The sequence below is a fragment of the Pipistrellus hanaki genome (assembly GCF_964339955.1).
Source record: "Pipistrellus hanaki genome assembly, chromosome: 4".
Lineage (NCBI taxonomy): Eukaryota > Metazoa > Chordata > Mammalia > Chiroptera > Vespertilionidae > Pipistrellus > Pipistrellus hanaki.
Window position 1 is genome coordinate 78,262,458 of NC_140506.1, and position 20,990 is coordinate 78,283,447.

The 20,990-nt window shown below is 37.1% G+C and overlaps 1 protein-coding gene across 9 annotated transcripts in view; it reads right to left on the minus strand.

Moving 5' to 3' along the window:
• Positions 1 to 2,128: 2,128 nt before the first annotated feature.
• CCP110 (centriolar coiled-coil protein 110) overlaps positions 2,129 to 20,990 on the minus strand; it is a 29,661-nt gene continuing 10,799 nt past the window's right edge. For 5 of the 9 annotated variants that reach the window (XM_084880687.1, XM_084880679.1, XM_084880685.1 and 2 more), the window contains 12 exons: positions 19,219 to 20,860; positions 16,610 to 16,740; positions 15,712 to 15,889; positions 15,003 to 15,142; positions 14,139 to 14,255; positions 13,683 to 13,784; positions 13,380 to 13,496; positions 11,119 to 11,192; positions 8,261 to 8,323; positions 7,325 to 7,384; positions 6,750 to 6,835; positions 2,129 to 4,040 (listed from right to left, as the gene is read on the minus strand). In XM_084880687.1, the coding sequence (XP_084736813.1) occupies positions 3,988 to 4,040; positions 6,750 to 6,835; positions 7,325 to 7,384; positions 8,261 to 8,323; positions 11,119 to 11,192; positions 13,380 to 13,496; positions 13,683 to 13,784; positions 14,139 to 14,255; positions 15,003 to 15,142; positions 15,712 to 15,889; positions 16,610 to 16,740; positions 19,219 to 20,860 (2,763 nt within the window). In that variant the 3' untranslated portion in view covers positions 2,129 to 3,987. The remainder of the gene's footprint in view (positions 4,041 to 6,749; positions 6,836 to 7,324; positions 7,385 to 8,260; positions 8,324 to 11,118; positions 11,193 to 13,379; positions 13,497 to 13,682; positions 13,785 to 14,138; positions 14,256 to 15,002; positions 15,143 to 15,711; positions 15,890 to 16,609; positions 16,741 to 19,218; positions 20,861 to 20,990) is intronic. The other 4 variants (XM_084880686.1, XM_084880683.1, XM_084880682.1 and 1 more) reach the window with 3 other exon arrangements.

The window sequence follows — 20,990 nt, forward strand, 5'->3', positions numbered from 1 at the left end:
CTAGAACATTGTTTGGAAGCTGCATTCAGAACAGTGTTATATCACTACATGGAGGTGGTCCCCATTGTGAAATGTAGGTAGTGAAGTGTGTAAGAAAACTGATACTAAGGACGTCCCCAAGAACATAACTTGTAAAGCTTCCTTCAGACCTGTGTTATATCAGAAGATAAAAGTGATCCCATTCTTTGACCCATGTATGAAGTTTTTAAGAACACAAGTAATGAACAGGTTTCTAAGAATGACACTTTGGAAGCTGCCATCACGCCAATGCTGTCTCAGTGATTGGAATTCATCGCCATTGTTTAATGTATACAGTAAAAGGTGTCAGAACAGTTGTAATAAAGATGTTTCTAAAATCACTACCTAAAACCTATGTGGTCACCAGTGTCGTATAAGTGAACTGAGATGGTCCCCATTCTGCAATGCATGTACTGAAGTTTTAAAAACACTTATAATAAAGATATTTCTAAGAACATAACCTGTGTGCTGGTTTCAGGTCTGTGCTTCGCTGAATGGAACCACCTTAACGTTTTCCTGGGTGGAGGGTTCCCTACCCCACAATATGATCTAAAATTGGGGCTAAAAATGTGGCAATAGTCTTTCCCAGGTCCAGTCCCGGTGGACTCCGGGTCTCCCATTCCATGACAGATCGGTACAAACCAGGCCTTCAGTGTTCCAGTCGTGTCTGGCTTCAGGGTGACCAAGTCTCCGGGCACACACGAGCTTAGGAACTGGCAGATTTCTGTCCTCCTCCCAGTCCCTGAGAGAACTGGCTTCTCCTAGTGTCCTGGCCCAGAACAGGTTCCCGGGCCTGTTCTCATGATCCTTGCTCTGGAGAGTTACACAGGACCCCAGTGGGCATTCAACAGATAGTGCAAGTCATCCTGAACCAGATGTTAAAACCTATGGAAAGTGTGAATAAGGGATTTTCCCACCACACACTGAGAAGGAAACCACCGTTCAGATGGCAACTTTGCCAACCACCTCAGGAAACCGAAGAATTGAAAGCCATGGAGAAACTGACCAAAAAGGAAGAAAGAAGAAATAAATGAGGGAAAGGCAATATTTATTTCCAAGTATAATTTTGATTTGACACCCTTTTTTGCCCCCAGAGCTGTCTTTACAACTTGATCAAGGATGGGACTCCTCTGCACCACGTTCCAGTTTGATTGGCTGTGTATTCAACAGCTAAGTCTTTATTTTAATTTTAATTATTTTTATAATCTACACACACATACGCCTACTGTGGTCCCTTAAGCATTCCAACTCCATTTGCTTTTCTTTTTGTAACTATTACTTTTCATGGAGGAGGAGGAGATTGCCTGTGGTTGCTCATGGAACGGTGACCCCTGACAGAAAACAAAGATCTTCATCTCCAGAACGGGCCCTTTCTTTCCGCTCAGTGTTTTCTGTCCCATGTATTATTCCCAACATAGGAAATGAACAAGGGTTCAAGTGTGGCCATGGGGAAAGTGAGGGCTCTTCTCACACTGCCATGCAGATTATTTAATGCAGTATATCTCAGGAAGAAGTGAACATGAGCAGCATTTTACTGGGCTCACATTATACGGCAGGCAGGACCAAGAGCTGGACTCAAAGCTGTACAAATTAGCAGCTTTCATGTGAGCTTAGACTCAGTATTTGCTCCCATTCACTCCTTACCAGACTTCTAACATACCGTATTTTCCGGCGTATAAGACGACTTTTGAAACGAAAAAAAACCTGCTCAGATTGGCCAGAGTCAGAGAGGCGGTCTATTAAAAAAAGAACTGGTGTTGCCTCGGAAGTGGGGGATAGTCTTATACAGCGAATATAGGCCTAAGCCTATGTTTTAACTGTAAAATTAGGGAGGTCGTCTTATACGCCCAGTCGTCTTATACACCGGAAAATACGTAGTAAGCTAAGACATTCCACCTCTAGTGAACGTTTTGTCTTCTGAGAAGTCCGAGTCATGCAACATTAAATACTGGAATAAGCACTGGTATATGCTACATATTAAATAGTGGGGTATACTTTTCATGAGACTTTTAATTGTAAAAATTACAGTATTAAGGTTTTGACCCGATACTTTTTAACATCTATCCCTTAATAGTCCTTTCCTTGGTAAATAAAAAAACATCAAACTAGATTTCCTTTAAGAAAAGTTTATTTTGTCTTTTTCCTAGAAGCAGAACTAGTGAAAATTAAAGTATAAAAATAAATACAATTCACATTAATGAACATTCCACTTCAAAGTAAATATTAAAAAAATAATGCGTATAAATAAAAATCCATTAAAAGCACAAAAACAATGTCTGGCACCTTTCTGAGAAAAGCTGCGAACATTTAAACAAGGTATAAAACATACATGCTCTAGCTTAAAAAAACACACACTCAAATTTCTCATCCTTAATCTAAAACTAGTTTTAACTTTCTCCAAAACATACTATTTGTTTTAGCTAACTTGTATTAGTGAACTCAAAACTTTTAGTATCTTTCTTACTGGAAAGATCCACAATGATATGAGCAATCTGTCTCCTGAGGTTTCAGAATGATAAAGCATAATTTATCATATTAAGATAATTTGATATTCTTGCCTACAAATAAAAAAATTGGTAACTCAGACATTTTACCTGTCTTTTAACTTCCTGGTTTATTCATTCAACAAATGATACATCTCAATAAAGTTTACACCCAGATAGAATAGGTTATTACTTTCTGTCTATGGTTGGCTGTAAAAGTTAAATTTTAAATAGAACAAAAAATCAAAGAAAACCATCTTTCTCTCCATTCTTTAAAGATATTAGGAATATATATAGGCTACATTTTCAAACACCAGTATCTTTTAAAAATTCAGACAGGTTAAATGTACAGAGTCCCAATTTTATGTAAGAAGCACAAAGCCCTTTTTGGAAATGATATCATAAATTAACAGTGGCATTCTCTTTCAAAAAATCATAGTCCCTTAGTAACATTTTTTTGGTTTATATTTTAAATGAATATGTTAGTGATGAAAAACTTTAAAAGGCAGTGCTTCTTAAATAATGCAGAATTTCAACTAGATAACTTTACTATCCCATTTGAAAATCTGGCCTTCTTCTTATGTTATATAGCCCTTGTTCTCTCCTAAATCAAGCATGCTGGAAAAAGCAGACTCTGAAGAAACAAAATATACAGACAAAATGTAAAATAAAACTGCATGCAACATTCTATTTTACAGAGATTAATGTAATATCAATGCACGCAACTACATTCAGGAAGACGGTACTGTCTTCACCAAAGTTGTCACCCTCACAGAAAGATTTTATAATTCAGCAGAAATGTTTCTAAGAGTTCGGGGCAGCAAACATCAAACCCAACATTTCTGTAAGACAACTAGCTGTTGAGAGAAATGTGTGCTTATGACCAAAAGGGTGGTCCCCAGATACTTCTGTGGTAAATGTTAGGTGGACCACAGTCAGCAGGCAAATGTTTTATTCTACGTGGTTATCCTGTAAGACCAAGAATATGAAGGCTGAGAGATTAATCAGTTTTTACAAAACCAGGAGAAAACATTTTTCTGCCATAATTTCCCCTTGAATAGAATAGTATCTAATTTATCAAATTCAGCAATCATTATGCAGAGATGAATTAAATTTATATTTCAGAACCTATATTTTATCACACCTTTTCAGTATTTTAGAAAAATAAACCCAAATGTCCTTTTTTAAGTTTACAAAAAGTTCTCAATAGACAGATGGGTACATAAAACAAACTTATGTTTGTACAGGTTAAGCATTGAGATGAGTTAATTAACTAAACACTAATTTGTCTTCACCCAAACCTAATATTAAAAGGAAAATGGGGGTGTGGGAAGGAATTAGCCACACTGACCATATTACCCACATAATTATTCAGCCCTTTGACAGCACTTTGTGTAAACAGTCCAGGGAGAAAAGAAAGTCTTGGGCATGGACAATAATATGGATGAAGCCCCTCCCCCTTTTTATCCTAATGAATGTTGTCTTCTTAAATTGTCGCAACATTTGGCCGCTTTCTTTGGATTTTTCCTGCATATACTCCTAAAAATAGAGCAAAACTAATATTATTTCTCAATGTTACTTTTTCTATAATGATACTATTTAATGCTCTTGTCAAGCACTAAGTTAAGCAATATACATGATCATATTTAATCCTTACATGAAATCCTGAGTAGAAACTGCTACCTCAGCAATAAAACTGAGACACAGGAGAGTAAGTCACCTGCCTAAGTAACAGAGCTAGAAGCAGAGATTCTGAGAACTCAATTCAAGCTGTTTTGTTGCATTCCTTACCCATTTTTCATTGCTGCCTCCTACTCTGCCTTAATTAGTGCTTCTGAATTTCACTATCAAGCCTTGAGTCAAACACAAAACATAAGTGAACAAATATGCTTTAAAGCACACAAGATCAGATACTGCAATTTAGTTTGTAAAAACTATAAACAACTTTAAGTGCTTTGCAGTAAATTTTAACATCTCAGAATTCTACTTCATTCTAAGAGTATGATATTCTGTCACCTTAAAAACGAATCTCCTAAAATTGCTTACTAAATGGTTTGTTCTGCCAGGACCGGTTTGGCTCAGTGGATAGAGCATCGGCCTGCGGACTGAAGGTCCCGGGTTCGATTCCGGGCAAGGGCATGTACCTTGGTTGCGGCCACATCCCCGGTGGGGGCTGTGCAAGAGGCAGCTGATCGATGATTCTCTCTCATCGATGTTTCTAACTCTCTATCCCTCTCTCTTCCTCTCTGTGAAAAATCAATAAAAAATATATTTAAAAAAAGATAAATAAATAAATAAATAAATGGTTTGTTCTCCATGTAGATTAAATCAAAGCATAATTTCTAACTTGTTTAAAACATAATCCAGACCATTAAAAATCTAAACAGGAAAGAGTAATCTTTTCAAGGACAACTATGAAGCCCGTGTTGAGATCACAGTTAGAATGTTACATATCCCAAATTTTCATTTTATGTAAAAGGGTAAGATTCTCTAGTCTTTTTAAATCATCTAAATACCAGAGGCCCGGTGTGCGAAATCCGTGCAAGGGGCTTGGCCCTTGCAGCTGCGGAGGCTTGCCTCAGCCCTCGCAGCCCGGGCTTCATCCAGAAGGTCATTTGGTTGTCCGGTCTAATTAGCATGTTATGTTTTATTATTATAGATGCACTCATGTCTAAGTAAATTTTAGGAAAGAATTTCTGTACCTATTAAGGTATATATTAATTACACATGCTAATTCAAGGGTTGAGTTCATTTATATTAAATATGTTGCGATGCAATTAAACACAATAATTCCCAAGACTGAAATTCATTGTATATTATTAATTGTGACCACCTCCTATTCACCCTTGACACTATTGAACATTACTGAATAAAAACAGTAGTTGCTATCTTGCTTACAAGTTCACAAGTGACAAAAAGTGGAGATGAAATGCATGAGAAAGAACATGGAGACGAGTCACTGTGGCAAATAATTCGAGGCAAAACAGTATTAATTCCTCAATGATTCGTCAACTAGCTAGGCTTTATCACCACATATATATGACTAACATGGGAAAAATTGAAAATGTCCTTTTAAAAAGTTGAAAATTCCATATAACTTCATAAGCAAGAGATCTGGTGTTTGGTCTGAGTTCTTTCAAAAGGTTATTTTTCAAACAGCTCATTCTGACTCTCTCTGGAATAAGCAGGATCTTAACTGCATAAAAGAACCAACCTACTGTCACTCACAGTGACTTCCAAAAGGTGACATTTAAATTATTGTCTACACATGCAACATTATGAATGAAATTCACTCTCCACATGCAAAGGTCAGCAATCATTCCCAAGTTATGATCAATATCTGATTCCTTCTTTGAACTTCTATGAGCAAGTGGTAATAATATTTAAAAAATTTCTTATGTTGGTTGTTTTCTCCTACTTTGGAGACAATCACTTAGTAATAAAAACTCTAAAATATTCTAATTGTATATTAACAAGATTATAATTTATTATCAATTTAATTGCCATTGACTGATTAATTTTGGTTTCTTTTAAATGCTTAAAAAGTAGTATAATTAAAGAAAAGCATTTTAGAAAGTATTTTTAATGGATCGTGTAATTTTTTTGTGAGCTTATCAGTGTGTTAACAAAGATAACTAAAAAATATTAAATGTTAGCTTAAGCGTTTTGCATTAGCTCACCACTGAATTTGTCTTCTTGCCACCATACACAGAATTTTAAAGTACATTATTTAGTTTAGCCCTTAAAGAATCCTCTAATAATGAATACAGATTTAACACAAGCTTCTTATTGAGCACAAGAAAACGACAACTTACCCCTTCCCAACTGGCATATTCACATGTGATCTTGCGGTCAGAGGGAGATTTTCTTTCCCTTCTGTACTGATAAAATATTCCTGGGAAATAGCTACACTTCAACAAGACTGAACATGCATAGATTTAGGCATGAGATCACTGTTACATGTCACTCATTGATAAAAAGATTTCTGAATTAAGCATATATAATTCTACAAAAATTTCAGATGAAAAACAACAGTGTTTCTATGGAATTATTATAGAAATCAACATTGGAAACAGTGTCACTAAGATCTCCTCCTGACTGCCACAAACGATCACTTTTAGGAATGACTGTGAATATGCCAGAATTATGGTGGCAAGGACAACCGATCCCATGCGTGAGGCCTGCAGCTCAGGGCAGCTTGTGCACTTGTTTCTTTCCAATGGGCTTTGCAAACTCATGGCTACACACCTGACACAGGCGCTCTGCTAGGCACTCTGCTCTGTGAAGACTTCTGTCTATTTTGCACAACCCCCTTCACTGATGTCTTAGGGGTTCTAATTGAATATAAAAGAATTAATAAGTCACTTGCATTAAGGTCTAGATGTTCAACATTCAAAGAAAGCAACCATACTGCATCAACTGTTCTTAACACAAATAAGCTTGAAAATAATTTAAGTCTCATGCATGATCATTAAAGGAAGCTATACTTTGCTTCAGCAGGAGATGATAACATACTTTATTGGAGAAACACTTTGGTGATGCTGAAATTACTATACGAATGTTTATGATATTTAATGAGCAAAATGGTATGAAATGAAAAAAGCATGCCAACTTAAGATGACAATTGAAAAATAATATACAATAGTAAACCAAAGGGTTATCTTTGAACACAAAACTTTAAAAATTCTTTCTAATTCTATAAAAAAAAAAAAATCACATTTGAAAAACAGCTGTTTTTTATACAAAGAGCTCTAAATTATTTTTCCTCTCAAAGCTAATCTCAATTTGAATATTTTAAATACCCTTATGTGTTACATTCTTACCCTTGTCTAGTAAGTAGCCTATGAACAGGAGCATTCTGTCCTTGGTTTGGCTGAAGAACTCTGTTAACAAAATAAAAAAAATTTAATTCAACAAGATAAATTCTGTTTTTCCCCATTTTCTTTAGATAAATGATAACAGTGAGGTAGAAGTCACCTATGTAATGATATGGCCACTATAATACTACAAAGCAAACTGATTAAAGCAAATTAATATGGTACTTATATTTCGCTCACCAAGAGCTCAAACCTTAGGTTTTTGTCAGAAAAGAGATGTCTAACTTAAGTATTAATCCTGATGCTTTTAGGTAATTTATTTATATACTTTACAAAAGCCAATTTTTCCTTTCAAATATCTGAGAAGAAACTTCACTCTTACAAGAGTAGAAAACAGCCGAAACCGGTTTGGCTCAATGGATAGAGCGTCAGCTTGGGGACCGAAAGGTCCCGGGTTCGATTCCGGTCAAGGGCATGTACCTTGGTTGCGGGCACATCCCCAGTAGGGGGTGTGCAAGAGGCAGCTGATCGATGATTCTCTCTCATCGATGTTTCTAACTCTCTATCTCTCTCCCTTCCTCTCTGTACAAAATCAATAAAATATATTTAAAAAAAAAAAAAAAAGAGTAGAAAACAGATCAGAAATATTAAGTTAGCTTTCTCAGGTTTCTAAATAAATATCAAAGACCACGGACTGACTCAGGACATATGGACTCAAATCAGCATGCTTCCAGAAATATCTGATCTGACATGTGACCAGGTACATGACCAAGTGTTAAAACCAACCCTGACCCCGAGATCCTTCAACTCAGCAGAGAGTGTTCTACTGAGAAAAAATGGAACAAAGCAAATAAAAAGCAAGCTCAGGATTTAAAACGTTTTCTTTAAAAAAATAAAAATAAAAAAAACAGTCTCTCATTGAGTCTAAGTGATTTTTCTCACCTTGTTTCAGAAGGGTTTTGTTTAACCAGGAATTTCTTATTTGGCATTCCCATTTCAGCAGCTCTAACACAATATAAAAATAAGGACACATAAACAATGAATTCAGAAAAGGGGAAAAGGCATGTTTACAAATGTGATACATGGTGGCAGAAACAAATCATCTTAAAAGAGTGTACCATGAAAGACCTCTACTAAGCATATTAAAGACTACTTTCAAGAAAAAAGAGTTTTAATAAGATAATCATAAGGATAGTCCTTGCTTTAAGTTTTTCTTCCCATTAAGTCTTTAGGATATTAGAAAATGAATATATTTAAAAGATATAAAAGTGACACTGCATATAGAAATAAACCATGTTTAAGATTTGATTCACGAGAGAAAACCAAGACGGTGGCATAGGTAACACCTAACTGCAGTCTCACACAACTATTTCAATAAAATACAACTAAAATACAAAATGGACATTACCCAGAACTACAGGAAAGTTGACTGACTAGAAATTCTACAAGGAGAAGGAAAGAGAAAACCAGAAGGAAAATCAGAGGAGCTGTAAAAGCCTAAGGTACGGAGACACGTTGCTTGCACAGAGAGGATGGAGCCAGAGAGGAGGGGGAGGCTGAGTGCCTGGCTGGCATTCCCTAGCGGGAAGGAGATAAAAGCTCCGGACTGTGCTGAACCCAGGTTCTAACAGCACTGAACCCCAGTTCTGGGCGAGACCCTGGGGTCCCAGGCTCATACGGAGAGAGCCTGGGCTGTAAGGCAGAAACTCAGGGGAGCGGCGAAAGGCATTCCCGGAGGCGTGCACATTGCGTGCAGAGGACGAACTGTTGACTCTGTCGCTAGATTGCCCTAGCGGGAAGGAGACAAAAGCTCCAGACTGCTCTGAACCCCATTTCCAACCCCACTTCCAAATGAACTGAACCCCAGTTCCGGGCTCTCTAGACTGTTTGGTAGCGGGTGAAACTCGAGGGCACCTTTCTCTCAGAGGTGCGTGCAGTGAGTAACGAAGTTCACTGAGGAACACTGAGACTCAGGAGACTCATAGGGCGGGGCTGACGAGAAGCCAAGGCTGTGGGCTCCACCCTGAAACTCCACCCCATCCAAGCAGAACACAGAGACTTTTAAGGCTACCAACTCAGGGAAGCTGCAAAATTGCTGAGACAAGGAAACAGATCACAAACGAAAGAAATGGAGGACAAAAAGCAACTGGATAGCCGGGACCGGTTTGGCTCAATGGATAGAGCGTCGGCTTGGGGACTGAAAGGTCCCAGGTTCGATTCTGGTCAAGGGCATGTACCTTGGTTGTGGGCATATCCCCAGTAGGGGGTGTGCAAGAGGCAGCTGATTGATGACTCTCTCTCATCGATGTTTCTAACTCTCTATCTCTCTCCCTTCCTCTCTGTACAAAACCAATAAAATATATTTTAAAAAAAAAAAAAAAAAAGCAATTGGATAGAGTTCAAAACCACGCTTATAAGGTTTTTCAAGAATTTCCTAGAAAAAGCCGATAAAATAAACGAGACCTATGAAGATATGAAAAGGGATCAACTAGAAATAATAAGGGATCAACTAGAAATAAAGAATACATTGTCTGAAATAAAAAATATTATACAGAGTCCTAAAAACAGAATGGAAGATCGCAAGAGTCAAGTCAAAGATTTGGAACATAAGGAGCCAGAAGACACTCCTCCGCAGAAGCAAGAAGACAAGAGAATCCAGAAAGTTGAAGATAGTGTAAGAAACCTCTGGGACAACTTCAAGCGAACCAATATCAGAATTATGGGAGTCCCAGAAGAAGAGAGAGAGCAAGATACCGAAAACATACTGAAAGAAATAGTGACAGAAAACTTCCCCCACCTGGTGAAAGAATTAGACTTACAAGTCCAGGAAGCGCACAGAACTCCAAACAAAAGGAATCCAAAGAAGACCACACCAAGACACATCATAATTAAAATTCCAAGAGCAAAAGACAAAGAGAGAATATTAAAAGCAGCAAGAGCAAAGCAGGTAGTTACCTATAAAGGAGCACCTATATGATTGTCAGCTGATTTCTCAACAGAAACCATGCAGGCCGGGAATGGCAAGAAATATTCAAGGTGATGAATATCAAGAACCTACAGCCAAAAATACTCTACCCAGCAAAGCTATCACTGAGAATTGAAGGCCAGATAAAGAGCTTCACTAATAGAAAAAAGCTAAAGGAGTTCATCACCGCCAAACCAGAATTATATGAATTGCTGAAGGGGGTTCTTTAGGAAGAGGAAGAAAATAAAGATAAAAATTATGAACAACAAATACGTAACTATCAACAAGTGAATCTACAAATCAAGGGAATTATAAAATCTGATGAACAATATTAACTGGTGAATATAATAGAATCAGAAGTATGGAACTGACGATTCTCATGGAAAGGGGAGTGGGGGGTGTGGGAAGAGACTGAACATAAACTATGCACCTATGGATGAGGACAATGAGGGATGGGGAAAGGGAAGAGGGTGGGGTGGGAACCTGGTGGAGGGGAGCAATGGAGGGGGGAAAAAAATGAGGAATTTTTGTAATAATCTGAACAATAAAGATTAAAAAAAAAAAAAAAAAGAAATGTATTTGAGGTATGAATAATCAACCTAAAATAAAAAATAAATAAAGATGAAATCAGATTTTACCACTGGATTTTATAAAACTCTTATGTAAAAAAGGGATTTATATCAGTTCAGCTGCAGAAGAATGAACTGTTCTTTTTCTTTTTAAAATTTTATTTTTTGTTATTTATTTCTAACATGAATATACAGACTAACAGATGACTAAAATTAATGGGTATGATAATAATTAAATTAGTGTGACATGACATGAACAAACTTACTTCATATACTTCTTCCTATCAAGAGACTTCTGTGTTGCAGCGGAGAGAGACACTCGTGAACTTTTCATTTTATCCTTTAAAATATAAAAGTAACAAAGCTCTAACAGTACCCAGTAATACCACTAAATTACAGTAGAGGATGATCTTAATTGCATGGACAGCCATCACTTACTAGCTTTTTTAAATTTAACTTAGTCTTTATAATTAAAGCAGTCCAATTAAAAACGTTTACATTATTTTTTCCCAATGAAATAACATAAATTTGCTTTTCTTTTGCCAACCACACTAAGATCACTGATTCAAACCATAGTCCAACACTCTGATATATTTCAAATGAACTTGGAGCCTGTTTTCTAACTCTGATTTCCAAAAAAAGGAAAAAGCCACATAACAGTTTCAAGGAAATTCCATCAGGAGTAGATGATCGTTTATCAGGTATTCAAGCAACATTCAAAGCTTCAAACTCCAAACTCTAATCACAAAACAATATGCAATTCTTTCACCAATTTTTTATTTATTTTATTTTATTTTTTACCAATTTCTTTTAAATCAGTCTATAGACTTAAGTGTTTTGGTAATCCTGGGAATTACCTGTGTTTAAGAATTATAGGAAGGGTGCTGAAATCAATAGAGAATGATATGTAGTATCAAGTATTCCAAACCCAAAAGAGCATTATATATGATTCTGCCCCTGTTTCCTGCTAATATTTGGTCTTTGATCCAAGTTCCAAACAGGGTTAAACTTCCAAAACCCTTTTAATATGACTGATAAGAATGGCAGAAACATCTTTTGTTGTTGTGTGTGTGGTTTTTTTTTTGGTGTGTGTGTGTGTGTGTATATTTAAATTTCTATATTGATTAAGGTATTACATGTGTCCTTATCTCCCCATTACCCCCCACTCATGCGCATCTTTTGTTTTAATATTTGGTCTTTGACTTTGGATTCTGACACAGATTTCCTAAACCTATTGGAATTTTCTGGGTGATAGGAACATCTTGTGTTCTAATGAGGTAATTCTGAGTGGACTCCTAGTCATCAGAAAGACAAAGCATAATTAGAAGTTTGGAATTTTTTTAGTTTCATCTCCTATTCTCTGGAAACAGGAGAGGAACTAGAGATTGAGTTAATAATTGATCATGATGAAGCCTCCACAAATATCCTAAAGTTCAGCCCTAATCGATTTGGCTCAGTGGATAGAGCATTGGCCTGTGGACTGAGGGTCCTAGGTTCGATTCCGGTCATGGGCATGTACCTTGGTTGCGGGCACATCCCTAGTAGGGGGTGTTCAGGAGGCAGCTGATCGATGTTTCTCTCTCATCTATCCCTCTCCCTTCCTCTCTCTGTAAAAAATCAATAAAATATTTTTAAAAAAAATCCTAAAGTTCAGAGAGCTTTAACACATACATGTGCTAGAAAGGTGGTCCCAACTCTACAGGAACAGAAGCTCCTGCTCTCAGGATCCTCCCGGACCCCACCCTATGCCTCTCTTCATTTGGCTAGTCATCTATATAACGTACTATATCCTTTGTTGTATATAATAAAACCTTAATATGCAAATCGACCGAACGGTGGAATGACCAGTTGCTATGACGAGCACGGGGCCTCTAATTATATAATCTATATTAATAAGAGTAATATGCTAAGTAGACTGGGCATCTTCTGGGTGACCTTCCAGACAAAGCCACAATGGTAGGGCTGAGGCAGAAGCGGTTAGGGGCGATCAGGCAGGCAGGCAGGCAGGCAGGCAGGCAGGCGAGTGGTTAGGAGCTAGCAGTCTCGGATTGCGAGAGATGTCTGACTGCAGGTTTAGGCCCGATACCAGCGGACATCCCCTGATGGGTCCTGGAGTGGAGAGGGTGCAGGCTGGGCTGAGGGATCGCCCCCCATGCATGAATTTTGTGCACTGAGCCTCTAATAAACCAATAAGTGTATGTTCTGTAAGCATTCTATAAAATTACTGAGCTGAAGGAGGGGTTAATGGAAACCCCAATTTATACCATCTGTTAGAAGTTTAAGTTACAACCAGAGAAGCATGATTGGTGTCAGAAGTGGGGACAGTCTTCACTGCCTCCTTAACTTGTAGTATCTGATAACTCTAGGTAGATACTATCAGAACTTAATTGAATGGTAGGACACCAGGGTATCAAAGAACTGGTTGGTGTGGGGTAAAACCCATACAGCTGCTGTCAGAAGTATTTTGTGACTGTAGAAGAAACACTTTTTCTTTTTGAGTTATTCATTACAAAATCAGATAACATACCATTTGCCTGAGCATTTTCTCTTTGCGAGCTTCTCGGTCATGATGTAGAATAGACATTCTTTCAGCTGCATCCATTACAAAGAATATATCATGAATACCATACAGGGCAGCTCGCAACTAGTTTCAAAAGAAGAAAATATTGTACCCATTTAAAAAGATGAGGTCAGGGTTCAATAATATTATATACACTTTATTTAGAGAAAAAGATTGAAGTTTTAATTTAAACATATTTCCAGTGGTTAAGTGAAGGGAGAGAAATAAAGCATTTCCATTTCCCCAAAACTTTAGGACTCGTACACTTACCTGAGCCAGCACTCTTTCCTGAAGAATAGCATCCTGTGCTGAAACAACTCCTCTCTTTAATGGTGCTTCTGACTGAAAACTTCTTATGAATTCCATAGTGTCCTGAAAGAAAAAATGTCCTTTAAAACAGTTTTCTTGGAAGGTTCACAGTCACTGGAGTTTCCTTTTGTTCCTTTTCTCAGTCAATCCAGAATTACTAAGAACACAAATCTATTACTTATCAGAATCAAAATAGCACTCAACTTTAAAGTGAGATGAAAATACATAAACTACTTTCTTTACATATTTTAAAAAATTATCAGAATGAAATAATCAGATTTCTAAAATTGCCTATATTACAATAACTACAAATAGTTTTCTCTGCCTAAGTTCTGAACTATTTTGCCAATTCAGCTGTAATAAGACTGACAGAAACTGATAGAGAAGTGAAATACAAATAATTTATAAAGATCTTACTTTTACAGTTTGTCGAAGTTGCTTCAATTTATCTGTCTCCATAAGCCTACGAGTAAGAAATCCTTTTGCCACAGCAGTTATTCTATTAAATTTTGCTTGTACTTCTGGACTGAAAACCTAGAAGAGATAAGAGAGATACAATGTTTTATTTTGTTTTTAAAAATATATATATATAATTTATTGATTTTCTACCGAGAGGAAGAGAGAGGGATAGAGAGTTAGAAACATCGATGAGAATCATCGATCAGATGCCTCTGGCACCCACCCCCACTGGAGATGTGCCCGCAACCAAGGTACATGCCCTTGACTGGATCGAACCCGGGACCCTTGAGTCCACAGGCTGACGCTCTATCCACTGAGCCAAACCGGCCTTGGCGAGAGATACAATGTTTTAATAACTTGAGCATTATACTCAAGATTGTTTTTCTTTATCTGTTACAATGAGCTAAATTCTTCTATAAATATATACTTTATGTAAGTTGAAGCTAATAAAAGCTAAACTATTGGATGTATGACAAAAATACCCATGCTCATTTGTATAACCTAAGATAATATAGAAAATATTTTAAAAATATAGAAAGAGCCTTAGCAGGTTTGGCTCAGTGGGGATAGCGTTGGGCTGTGGATTGAAAGATCCCACGTTTGATTCTGGTCAAGAGCACATGCCCAGGTTGTGGGCTCGATCCCCAATAGGGGGCATGCAGGAGGCAGCCGATCAATGATTCTCTCTCATCACTGATGTTTCTATCTCTCTCTCCCTCTCCCTTCCTCTTGGAAATCAATAAAAATATATTTTAAAAAAGATACAGAAAGATAAATAGATAGTAGATAGATGGATATACATGTATCATTAAGTTTGCCCACCTGAGACCATTTAGTTGTGGCTCTTCCAGAAGGCCTTGTTACAGAGAGTTTGGTCAAGCCACTAGTTGATGATCCCCAGAGGTAGAATGGTGCTTCATTTACAGAACCAAAGCTATGCTGTAGGGTAGAATTTGTGAAACCTAGAGAAATATACATTTAGTATTATACTTGATGTGAGATAATCAGAATATGCAAAACACCTAAATAAACTCAACACTCATTGCGAACACCACCAACAAAAAAGAATGGCAACTGCCTCTGAAACTGATCCACTTAAAGTATTTATGGACGTTAGGCTTATGTACCAGGTGGATCTTTTCAACACAAACAGCATCTCAGGATAATTGAAGATGTGAAGATAAACTCTTACTGGGATAGGAATTAGATGTAATTCAAGATTACTCTGGAGACAGCAAACGGTGTTCTCACTTGAAGTATACCACCTGCTGCATGAACGAACAAAGACTAGACTCTGTGTCAAATTTCCGGATATTTTCCTGACTAAAGTGCCTTTTCTCATGAACACCTGGTAATCAGTCTTGGATCTGCTGATATCGTTTAATTTTTCACTAGTTAATAAGCAGCTGGCAAACAGCAGTGGTTTGGACATGGAATTACTTGAAGAAAAAGCTCCAATTAAAGTGTGACAAATAAAATATCTTACTACAGAATAATTTTTTCAAATGGAAAAGGATTTTAAAATATTTACCAGAACTATTGGAATTTGAAGTATGGAGGGAATCCAATTGAGAGAGCATTGTTTCTAGCAAGCTGGAGTCACTTATTTTTCTCCATTCTAAGTCCACTGTATTGTTAATATCCAATTCAGAGGCTTCCGCTGTAATCACTTTCTTCTCTTTGAAAATTTTTTCCTGTTCTTCTATTTCCTATAGCATAAGAGTTCATTAAAACATGCTAGATATTTTGTTAAACTGTATCCCAAAATAGTGTCATTTTAGGATTAGCTAAAAGTATGTATAATTATCAACAAATTGTTACCTATTTCAAGTGTTCCTCCCTCTAGTAAAATTGACAATTTGATTTAAAAATGTGACATATTAACAATAATCTTAAAACAAGTGTCCTCCTCTTAAAATATACTCTTGCAGAATGCTTATATTGCATCTACTTATAAAATAACTTTACAAATATAAAGTTTTGAATCAAGGATTCACTAAAGTATCCTTTTGATAAATTCTACATTATTTTTAGACTAGAGGCCTGATGTACGAATTCGCGAATGATGGATCGGGGCCATCTAGTTCAGACCCATGGAGAAAGGACTATGGGAGGTTGGCTATGGGAGTGCACTGACCACCAGGGCGCAGCTCCTGCATTGTCTGCCCCTTAGTGGTAAGTGAGTTTCATAGTGACGGTTCGACCAGTTGTTCAGTCACTTAGGCGTTTATATATATAGATAAGAATCTAAACCTTAAACCTCACATTCTGGTAATAAAAATATTATCCATGTATCAAAACCAATGACCCCTTTAGGTTAAAATATTCTGGAGGAAAATTGTAAGTATCCTATCCATGGCTAAAATTCTTAGATATCCCCAGCTAAATTCCACTTACCAGCCCTATATCCGTACATTTTAACTCCTCACCTTTTGCAATCTTTCCTGTTCCCTCTCCTGCTCAGCTATGAGTAGTGATAACTGCTGGGCATGCTGTTCTTCTAGTCTCTTCCGCATTTCTTCAAATGCTAACATCTTGCTTTTTAATATTTCCTCATCTTCTGAAAAGAAACATGTCCCCCCCAGATTGAGAAAATTTACAAATCTAATATCTGATGTTTTATATCATCTTAAAGTATATTTCTGACAAAAGATTATTCCTGAATCCGACATAATATAATTAAGATATAGTCAGGCCCCTCCTTTGAACCACATTCTCTTTTGGGACTCTTATTTCATGCTATCAAATAAAGGCCCTTCTCTCACCACCTTCACCAGCTCATTCAACAGGCTCCTAATTTGATATAAGGGGATATTGGATGGATCTGGAAGGTGAAACGAAAGGCATTTCTTTAAATCCCGAACAATGAAGCCAGCTGGAGTAACAGATTTCTAACCTTGATGATGCAGTAGGAAACTGTAAAATCAGAGCCATATAAAACCTGTGCTGTTCTAGTTGCTTTAAACTGTCTTTTTACATTGGCTTTTGTTTTCCAAGCTATTGTATATTTGGATTGCAGGACAATTTGTAAGAATATTTTTTTAACTGCGCATTATTAAAAATGTTCCGAGTTAAGCTGATTGTCAATTTTATTAAGGATTGCTTTGTGCCCACCGCTATCAAGATTTATTCTGGAAATACAAAGGCAAATGACTATGCTGTGTCAGCATTTTCAGCTTTAAATAGATCATTTAAATGAAAGTGAAAAAAAGGTGCTGCTGACCATGTGCTAGTGGAGCAGACAAGTGAGCTTTTTTCCATGCCCCTTCTTTCTCAAAGCACTCCATGAAAGGTTGTATTTTGACAAAGCCTTTTAAAAAAAAGTATTGATAATAAAATAGTAATAAGTGCTTCAAGACAAGTAGCTCCCTCACTAGAGAGGGGGCACTGCCTCCCTTGCCCACTTTGATAGCAACCTGGCTGCCTCCACTTGCCAGAATCGCCACGTGTTGGTTTTGGGATTTCCTGAGACAGCTTCTAGTCATGGTATGTTGTTTACATGGAGGGTCAGGTTAGCCTCCCAGGTTATCAACTGTTTTTATTAGCATTCTTATAAAATTGCACAGGTTTTAAATGGTCAGCATTTTTCCTAAAATCCCTATTATTTTTAGCAAACAATTTTACAGAACATGAGGTTTTTTTCAGGAAGACATATATCACATTAAAGCTGAAATGTTTATGTCTAAGAACTTTAGTTAACTTATGTCTCCCATTCTCAACAATGAAGAATTATGAACCATGACAACAAAGTAAGTAGTAATGGAGAAGACATGTTTTAGCAAGTTGTAAATATAACATCAGATGCAACAGAAATTTGAAATAATTTCTATCAATAAAGATACTATTTTTTTTTTTGGGGGGGGGTAGAGTTAATCCTCATTTGAGGATATTTTTCCATTGGTGTTTTTAGAGAGTGGACAGGAGGAGGAGAGACAGAGAGAAACATCAGTGTGAGAGAGACACATTGACTGGTTGTCTCCCACACATGTGCGACCAGGGCCTGGGATGGAGCCTGCAACTGAGGTACAATCCTTGACTTGAATTCAAACCCGGTACCCTTCTGTCCTTTGGCCAACGCCCTATATACTGAGCCAAACTGGCTAGGGCTAAAGAAAGATATATCTATATCTATCTATATCTATATCTATATATGTAATCAAAAAATTTTTAAAAATATATATTTTATTGATTTTTTACAGAGAGGAAGAGAGAGGAACAGAGAGCTAGAAACATCGATGAGAGAGAATCATCTATCAGCTGCCTCCTGCACAACCCCACTGGGTATGCGCCCGCAACCAAGGTACATGCCCTTGACCGGAGCCGAACCTGGGACCCTTCAGTCCGAGACTGACGCTCTACCACTGAGCCAAACCAGTTTCGGCTCAAAAAATTTTTTAAAGTATTTTTATTGATTTCAGAGAGGAAAGGAGAGGGAGAGAGATAGAAACATCAATGATAAGAATCATTGGTCAGCTGCCTCCTGCACGCCCCCTATTGGGGATCAAGCAACCTGGGCATATGCTGCTGACCATAACTGAACACTTCAGTCCACAAGCAACGCTCTATCCACTGAGCCAAACCAGCTAGGCTAAAGATACTATTCTTGAAATGTTCAGAGCCTTGTGATAGTCTTCTCTAATAATTTGATGTTCAAGTATTTACTGAAGGGCCAACTACAGGAGATGTCATCACAAATGAAAGGACAAATAGATGAAAACATTAGAAACCACAGCTCTAAAGGAAGAAATCATAGCAATACACTGGATTAAAACTGAGTGATTTCATGCAAGAACTTTTTCCTCATCATTAACAATAGTCTCTATAATACCAAGTGGATTGTGAAAGATTCATAAATTAAAATTTAAAATCTTATAAGAAAAGTCAAATGGCAATAAACTGTAGCTAATATGCTCTCCGATAAGAAATTAAGTACCCTAAATAACAGATAGATGATGATTATTTTGCAAAATGTCAATTAAAAGTATTCAATAAAGGTGTCATTTGCTTGGCAGGTATCAAACACTTCCAAGTTTCTTACCTCTGGAAATACTTTCTAACATTTTATTCTTGTTGATGTAGACAGATCCTGTAGGGCGTATTTTTTCTGGCAAATGTTGCCTTTCCTGTTCAGCTGTTAGGACATATGGGCAGTTTTCTTTTTGCAAACTATCCATATCTAAATCAAGTCTTCGTTTAACTTTCTCAAAACTGTTATCCAAAAATTGTCCATTTCCACAGGACACTGTAGGGGTGTCCATCTGCTGTCTGGCATTATGGTTTTGCATCAGTAAAGGAGATGGGTTTTTTACATCATACGACTTATTCAGTTCCATTTGTAAACTGCAGCTTTTCTCTAACACACCGGCTGACTTGAGTCCACTCATGGTTCCAAAGTTTTGACTTGTTGTACATGGATCAATGGTATATGGTTCATGCAAACTTGGCATTGCAGTACTTGCACTGTCCATTTTGTGTGGAATCCTTCCATCAGATGTTAATTGACCTTCCACCATAGCAAGTCCAGGAATAACTTTATTTTCTAATTGATTTTCTGAAGATTGACATACCGGATTTGTATTACTTAAAACCATTTCCTGTATAGCTTCAGATGTATTTTTGCTGACATAAACCTTGCTTGAACAAACTCCTGTTAAATCAGTTGGTAACTTTGGCACCGTTTCAGGTACGCTTGTCTTTTCATTAGTATCTTGAACAATTAAGTCTACTGTCTGTTCTTTTCCTTTAGGACTTAATTCACAGGCATTTACTGGATTGTTTATAAGTATATTATATGCTGAAGATGGCCTAGAGCGCCTTCGATGCATTTTAGGACTCAGGCTTGGCTCGGGGCTGGGTAATTTGGCATATGAACTAATAAGACTTTTGATAACATTATTTTCAGTAACAAAAGTGGGAATGACTTTAAAATCAGAATCAGGATCTGAAACAGTGGGGTGGCCAGTTCCCACAGCTATGTCTGCTTTAGAAAAACTACCCGAAACTGCTGTGTTCATGCTGCTTGCTTGAGCGGAAGCACCTTGGAGAAGAACATTTGATTTATTAAGGCTTGGTTTATCAGGAATCACTGAAGTACAGTGTTTGCCCATAAATGGAGTCTTCTCCTTTACACAATCAGTCACTTTAACGGCATCATTTTCTTTGTCTGAGTGACTCTCATTAACACTTTCCTTTGCACTACTTCTCAGACTGCGTCTAGATTGTTCTCTCTCTATATATTCCTTTGACTTTTTCATCAGGTTCTGGAGACTCATTAAGTAGGGATCTGGAGTAACTTCTTCTAAAAGAGATGGATCCTGTTCTTCATGTTTTGGGAGGAGACCCCCACCAGAAATAAGAGTCTCTTGTGGGGTTGCTGAGAAGTTCTTCAGAGAAGCTTCATTTTCTGTACGACCAATATCTGAACTACCACCTTGCTCCAGAAAATTAAATTTTTCGGAATCCCTAGTTAAGTCTATTTCATTAGATTTAAGTTGGTCCTCATTATTCAATGGCAAAATTCCAGTTATCTCTTCAAACTTTGCTAAAGTAGAGTGTTCAGTAGAGGTTGGCAAGGCATTTGGAAAGGTAGCAGGAACATTTAAGTTTCTGACTTCTGAATTAGAGTAAACTGTTTCAGCCTCCCACTGATCAAACTCACTGGCATTAGGCGCTTTTCTAACCTGAAAAATGAAGTTTAAAAAGTAATAGTTACTTATTGCAAACAACACATTTGATTTTATTATTTTTTAAATAAAACTAAAATTTAAAATTCAGTTCTAATATTTGAAAACACAAATAAAGACTAAGATT